Raw genomic sequence first — 7,609 nt, 5'->3', positions numbered from 1 at the left:
AACTGCAAAGATGTCCTTCAGACCCCCCATTAGTTTTGTAATAGTGCTGGTGGAATAGAAGTGTCCACTTTACTGTAGGGTGATCCATTACTGCTGGTCTTTTGCAGAGCAGAAAAATGCTGCTGGTTGCTGAAACTATCAGCAGTTCTTTTCCTAAGGCTTCCAGAAGAGTAAAAATCTGGGATTTCTTTGGTGAACTTTCAGGAGACATGAAATATGTTGGCACTGCAAGGAAGGCAAATGGCCTGTGCAGGTATATTTCACATCTAATCAAACAGCATGAAGTACATGGAGATGTGCTATGGCTTGAAACCTCCCCTTACCCAGGGAAAACTTTGGCTAGCTTGTCCTCTCTCCAAGTGTAATCTTCATCTTGAGTCTTTCCATCTCCAGCTGTGATGTGTAGACCAGAAGGGGGGAAGGGGAAAGGCCTTTTTTAGCCAGCCTCCATGCAAATCTGTCTCAAGAGCAGATGCTAAATGGATGTCTATGTGCTATGATGTTCCCTGCAATTTTACCTGGACTGTGTTCAAAACAGTGAAGGGAGAAGGCTCCTGGCTCAGTGTGCAAACTGGCCATCTCCCAGGCTTGATAGTCAGGGAAAAAGGCAGCAGGGGAAAACCTGATGACTTGGTGGGCAGTTTGTTGGCCTTTCAGTACTTCTAAAGAATAAAGTGCTGAGCTGATTTTTTCTTTTTACAAACATCTCTCTATTGACATCAGTGCTGTTTGTGGATCAGCCATTAGGGTTTGTTTCTTGGTGCTTTTATGTAATTTATTGACTTTCTTCAGTCTGATTTTTAAGAAACATGGAGTGTTTGTGAAGCTGGGAACAAGGACAAGCTCTCCTCTAATGTGGCTTTCCTATTTTTCTCTTTTTTTCAGGTTCTTTTAGAAATGATGGATTAAAAGCTGCTGATGTCCTTCCTATACTGAAGGAGAAGGTGGCCTTCGTGTCAGGTGAGCATATCTTTTTTGGATCCCTCCAGCCCAGCATGAGCACTGCCTGCTGCACCCTGGTCCTTATGGTGTTGCAGAGTCATGAGGGACCAGTGTCATGTTCAGACTCGGTAGTACTTAAATTAGCTCTTCTGATAAATAAACAGCTGTATGTGGAACAGGGCTACCCATTAATACCCAAGAGTGTTGGAAAGTGGCCCATGTTGATTTTCTTCATATGCTGAGAAACAGGTAAATGGGCAGCACAGGTGGGATAAAATGGAGCTTCTCAGCTCCAGCCCAGACCTGTGCTGTCTCAACCTTCAGGATGGTTCAGGGATCTGATTTTGGGTTCAAAGATCAGTGAATAGAATTTGTTCCTCTTTGTAGGAAGCACTCAGACCTGTAAATCACTGGTGTGTCATTTGCAATCCCAATCAACTTGCAGTTAAAAGAACCATTAATGTATTTACATAATAGCACTGATGCTCGATGATCTCCTGCCATCCTGTACGAAGATTTACAGCCTTCATTCAGGAAACAAATCTTGAGGACCTGGGGGTGGTTGAGGACTAGACAATATGGAAAATGTTTTAAGAATGGCTCAGATGATATTGCTTCTGGAGTGAATTACAACTGGTCAGGGAGAGGGGGAAGAGAAAGCCTGAAGCAATCATAATCTTTCATGAAGTTACTCAAATCAGCAAAAAACGGGGTTATTTTCAGTGCCAGCGTGTCTGATGATTACAAACCCCTCAAGCTGCTTTTGGTGATCTTCTCTGTTGCAATTAGAAAAACTGCATCAAAAATAGCAGGCCCCCTTGTTTACAGTCTTTGCTTTTTATTTCCTGTACTCCCACAGTAATGCTGACTGCAGAGGGGATGAGAGTAGCAGCAAGGCCATATGGGGCCTGGACTCTCCCTTCAAGTGCTGGAGTGGGGCCCATGAGGATGGGGCTCATCACCCTGCCAAGCCATGGGGTTACCTGGCCAGGCAGGACAAACTTTTGCCTTGAGTAATGGCTGTTGTGAGATGTCTTCACATGTAGCAACAGTTAACTGGTCTAGGGATCATGAGTCCAGCAGTGACTTGGGCAAACAATTTGTGGCTCTGTAAACTCTAAACTTTCTGACCAACAACATAAAAATCCAGGACTTTGAGAGAAATTTGTGTTACACTAAGAGCCTCATGTGAAAACCTAAGACTATCCCAGCAGTACTCACATGCAGGACTGCTTTACCTCGTGCTGATGTCTCACTCTGAATGTCCTGAAATATTTTATGTGGTTCTTGACTCTCACTGCTCTGAAGTGGGGAACATAAAAACACAGTAGACTCGTCTGTGACACAGATCTGAACTGGGTGCCCTGGGGAAGTGAAAGAGAGGAATTTATGCAGGGACTGTACTGAAATTTAGTTCTTGGCTCCTGCTGTTGCTTCACATGGAAATGACTGCTGGATCATTTGGTAATTCATGGAATATTTAATAATGACAACCTGTCTGGATCGTTTATATAGCCCCTTCCAGTGATGGTGGCTGTTTTCAGCTCTGAGCCAGAGTTGAATCATCAGCTCATTAGATGCTGTCCTGGGCCAAGCTTGCCTTAGGAGGGGTGTTAAGCAAGCAGCACCAACATGATCCCCAGGGTTTCACTGCAGGTGAGGGACACCTCGCTGCTCATAGCCTTTCCAGCCTCCAGGCTTGTATCTGCTCCAACTGTCCCTGCTCCTGACACAGCTAGCTAGCTAGCCTTCCTAGGATTTACACCTCCTCTCCATGGGCTCCAAACACAATGACTGCAGGCAATGGTTGTCAGGGGCCTTTGCAAAGGGAATGCTCTGAGCTGCTGGTGTCTTTCTGCAATAACCCAACGTCAACCTCCAGCCCAGAGTTTAAGTACTGTCCCTTCTTCCCCTGAGTTGTTGTATTAAAGCAGATTAAGAAAAGGATTTGAACACTTCAACTGATAGCTAGGTTCTTTTAAATTAAAATTTAATAATATAAATAAATATAAATAAAATAATTTCCTGGAGTGTGCTTTCAGCACAAAAGATAAAATATTTGCCAAAATAGAGAAATCAGTTAGCTGGATTTTGGAAGGTAAAATTTTAAAATGTTCTGTAATTATCACAGGCTCTGGGAGCACATTGCATTTGTATTCAGTCTTCCTCAAGGCAAAGGAGGGTTTTATTGAGTCTTCTTCAGAGTTTTATACTAGAGTTAATTTTAATGAAAACAGTACAGTAAAGTTGTCATGGGGGTTCTCCTTACACCAGCAGAATTTAATCAGCAGGCACAAAAAAACCCCAACTGAACACCTCCATTCCATCGTTGATGTCTTGCCTCATCTGCTGTAGCTCACCAGCTTGTTTTTCAGTCCATGATTTAGTCCAGGGAAGCTGCAGAGTACAAACAAGCTCCCTCAGGCAGAGGCTATGCCATGCTTTGTGTTCCAGTGCTGTGGATGCTCCATGCCTGCACCATGCAGAGCAGATCAGGCAGGGAAGTGACACTGGCTGCTGCCTGCTCCAGAGCAAGCACAACAGGACCTGCCAGTGCAGCTGTGCAGTCTCTGAGGAGCACTCAAGCATTCAGAAGTGCACTTAATATCAGAGTGGAAACACAGCTCTGACTAGCTGGGCATGGGTTCCTCCAGCCTGAATACTGTCTGGGACTCTGTGCCTAGTGCTTCTGCTGGGCTGGCTCAGCTGGCAGAGGGCTCTGCCTCTATATCCCTGCATGTGGGAGACTTAAGGGGTGGATGATACTGGAGTTTTTTTCCTGGAACTGGTTCTTTATTTCTTCCAGTGATCTCATGTACGAGCTGAACTGAACCCATGTATAGGTCATGTATATGTGTGTCTAAGCAGCACCTGAAAATACCAGTCCAGCTTTCATAAGCAGAGATGTGGCCAAAGCAGTTGGCATGGGGCATCCTGGCCATGGCCATCTGATTGCTTCCATCACTGACCTGCTGGAAGCAGATTAAGCAGGGAGCTGGACGGGGGAAGGCTTTGGCCACCTGCTTGTTGCCTAAACCCTAATGAAATGTGGGCTTTGCTGGGTGGTTCACTGTGTTGCTTCCAGCAATGGAATGGCTTTGGAAACCATTAGGGAGTGAGCTATGGGCCAGAGCCTGAACTTTGTACTCTAAGGAGATGAGAGCAGAGAAGAGGAAATAAAACAGGTTGTAGGTTGTTTTAGATGTTTGGTTTTTTATTCAGTGAGAGGTGGTGAAATATTTTGGAAGCTGGGCTTATGGTCTTTTCTAGGAAATACAGATGCTGTTTTACAAGCATGGTTTAACTTGCTATGTTGTTCAGCTGCTTGATTATATTTATAGGAGATTTTTTATTGATAGGTGCAGTACAGGAGGAAGCGTATGAGGCTCTCAGGAGGGAGAGGGGAGCGTGTTACTTTGTTCCCTTCCCACACGTGGAGCTTTTCATACACTTAGGCTATGAAAAGCTTGTTAACTGACTAACTCCATGGGTCTCACTAAGTGTTTGCCCTTTCCTCACCTCCCACCCAGAAGAACTTCTCAGGATCCTTCCCAGCACTTCCTATGAGCAGCAGTGCGTGGGCTTCTGCCTGCCACCCAGGTACTGTCTGCTCATCTGCCAAGGCAGGAGTACAAAGGAAGAGGCTGGCCAGGTTTCTGAGAGGGTGGTTGAGCACTGAGGAACCAACAGAAAGAGGGAGAAGGGTGTAATAAGCCAGTGAGCTGCTGTGGCTGTGACAAGCAGAGCTTTGTTCAGCAAAGTGGGAGGTTTTTCCATGGACTTGGGCAACAAAAGGGAAAGGGCAGGGAGAAGTGGACATAGTGACAGTTTGGCCATCTCCATCCTTCCAAAGCCCACAGTCCCCAGCCCATATGTCTTGAGAGTAGCCTCATAAGCTGGGTCACAGCTACGTCTGGGCCCGGCTGAGAGCCTGAAAGGAAAACAGAGAGATTTCCCGAAAGGTCTTTCAGGGGAGGAATTTCAGTGTAAATAGATCAGATGAAAGGACAGCTTTGCAATTAGGCTTTGCTGAATTTGGGCCAGCAAAATTAATCAAAGGGGAAGACTCAGAGGGGAAGACATGTACCTTCCCAAAAACTTGTCTGAGGACACCACAGGTCACTTAGTGCCAGGGGTACAAGGGACCACACGTGGAAGGGCATGTTTTTCTTTTTCTGTGATGGATGCACTTCAGTATTCAGAGAGGGGTTAAAATGAGACCCCAGGGACCTCCAGGCACTTGAAGAGTTCAGATCTGAGTTTCAGGGGGTCTCAAATGCTGGTTTGTGGACACTGGAATTTGTATTGGTTTGGAAATAGAACTAACCAAAATATTTAATTCTTCAATGATGTAAACATTTTGTATTTGCACAGAAAGTTTTTATTTAAATTAAAAGTTTCCAGTCTCCTTTCCCTCTGGAATGGAGATTTTAACTGAAACATCAACAATTCTACATTTTGTTTCAGAAAAATATTTTCTTCTTCATACCATTCCCTATTCAGCTTGAAATCAATGGAGATTCCAAAAAGAGGAAATATGCTGTTAGAAAAATATATGATTACTTGGCCATTGAATTTTCCTAGTGGTTTTAGGCCATCATGTTTTCATCTAGAATTTGCTGCTGCATGGATGCAGATTTTTCTTTGAAGAAGAAAACAAGGAAATTTAGACTGTATAGTTTCCAGGTCCTTTAATGAGATCTTAGCCTACCGGGATTTTTTTGTAGTTGTTTTGGTTTTTTCCTTTTGTTTTTCAAAAGTGTTAGGTCATTTTTGAGGATAGAGAAGAGCCTTTACCTATAGGTGCTATTTAGATATCCTCATTGGAACTCTAAGGTTGAAGCAGAAATCAGAATGTTTCCTGGGATTTGTGATTTCATTTACAGGTTGCAAATATGTGTGCAGAATCAGTTGCCTTATTTCTTTTTATATATTTTAACCATATCCATGGACTAAATTAAACAATTTCTGTGGAGTCACTGCCAGCACTTACTGTCCTGATGCTCAGACATCAGCAGCTTACCTAGATCCACCAAGACCTCCTTTCAGTAGGGAGATTTCTCCTTTATGTAGTGTCACCTGTGAGAATAGTGATGCAACCTGTGCTGCCTTGTGGAGAGGCAGAAGAGTTCAAGTTCCTTGAAAACTGGGCAGAACAATCGGCCCAATAAAAGTTGTTCTCCAAAAAGACTTGCAAGAACTTGTGGGATCACAAGTCATTGGTTGGGTGTCATGCTGGACTCTGACCACTTTCTGGCCGATGAGTTCTTGCATCCTGTCACATATGTGTAGCTCCTCAATTAATGGTAGGGACTTTAAAAATAACAGTAAGAGGAAGGAACTGAGCCCGTGAAGTAAGAAGGTCTGTATACATCCCATCCTGTTCCAGCTCACAGGGGTTTCTCATCTTTAAGACTCAGTGAGCTCCATTTATATCTCAGCAAAGGTCGCATCTTCACTTTCACAGGCAGTTGAGAATTGTCCCTATATAGAAATCAAGGCTGGGAACTTATAAATCAATATAAGGACCCAGGCAGGTGCCTACAGCACCTGAAATTATTAATATGGTAACATCCAACCATTTTGATCATTTTGCAGTAAGATGTGCTCTTCTGTCCCACTAATGAGACCCATCACTTCTGAAAACTTCCTCATTTAAAGTGGTTTGTTTTTTAGGCTTATGGTTTGGTTTTAATGACAAGAAGCACTGGAATTCACAACTGGACATCCACTCTGTATTAGCAATGGTTGATTGTTTAAAATATTTTTTTTTGGTGGGAAAATATAGGGTATCTGAAAAGGAAATACTTGGCTGGAATGTGCAATTTCAGAAACATTTTCATCTGCCAGTGTTTTCCAGCTCTAGGCTGAATTCCTTCTTAAAAGCAGAGGGGAAAAGGCTTCTTAATAGCAATTGCCTCAGTCCAATAGCTTGAACTCTCCCCTGAACTTTCACTAATTTGCAGGATCCTCTACTTGGCTGTAGCTCTGGAGTACTTACCTGCTGGGTACGTGGCAAACCTGAGCAGCCAGTTTTATTAAATCAGTTTATCACATATTTCACTGTGCTGATGAACATCAGAAACTTTGCCATTGCTGTTTCTCTGTGCTGATCTCAAATGAGGAAGACAGAGTGTGATCAGGGTGAGCATGGCCACTCTTTGTTCTCCTTACTCTGCACAGCTGCTAACTTTGTACCCAGTGGTGTGAGTTTGGGGTGCCTGTTGGTACCACCATCAGCAGCATGACTGGCATCACCATCTACTGGTTTGCTCCCTTCCCTTATCTGGTGGCAAGAGGTTGTGCAGTGGGGCCTTCTACTTTATAAGATTTGGGGTTTATTTATTCATTTTCTCTACTGTTTTGAAAAATATACATGTTTCCATACACCCACCACAGAGGAGGTGAGATCAAAAAAACTAATTTGCAGCTGGGGCAAAAGGCAATGAGATTTCATGGCTGTGAGTAAGGGTCAGAGTTGAAGAGAAGAGTACTTATTCTCCCTTGATACTTCATAGCAAACCAGTTTCTTCCAGAGATAGAAACAGGCTCCTCTGGACCCTCCCTGGAAGTTTTGCCTTCCACACAAAGAACCTCTTCCTGCATTTTAATGAGTTTCACTTGTCCTTAGTTTTGCTCTGCTGGGGTAGTAACGTTCTCAGCAGGA

At 43.8% G+C, this 7,609-nt stretch overlaps 1 protein-coding gene across 1 annotated transcript in view; it reads left to right on the top strand.

The window, feature by feature from the left end:
• Nucleotides 1-878: 878 nt before the first annotated feature.
• The window catches only part of KALRN (kalirin, RhoGEF kinase), a gene marked incomplete at its 5' end in the record, with an annotated part of 339,046 nt that continues 332,315 nt past the window's right edge, over nucleotides 879-7,609 (top strand). The window contains one exon of the mRNA XM_009996218.1: nucleotides 879-960. Coding sequence (XP_009994520.1) covers nucleotides 879-960 — 82 coding nt within the window. The remainder of the gene's footprint in view (nucleotides 961-7,609) is intronic.

The sequence above is a fragment of the Chaetura pelagica genome, unplaced genomic scaffold, assembly GCF_000747805.2.
Source record: "Chaetura pelagica isolate M959 unplaced genomic scaffold, ChaPel_1.0 scaffold3, whole genome shotgun sequence".
Classification (NCBI taxonomy): Eukaryota; Metazoa; Chordata; class Aves; order Apodiformes; family Apodidae; genus Chaetura; species Chaetura pelagica.
This window is presented reverse-complemented; position numbering and strand designations above follow the sequence as displayed.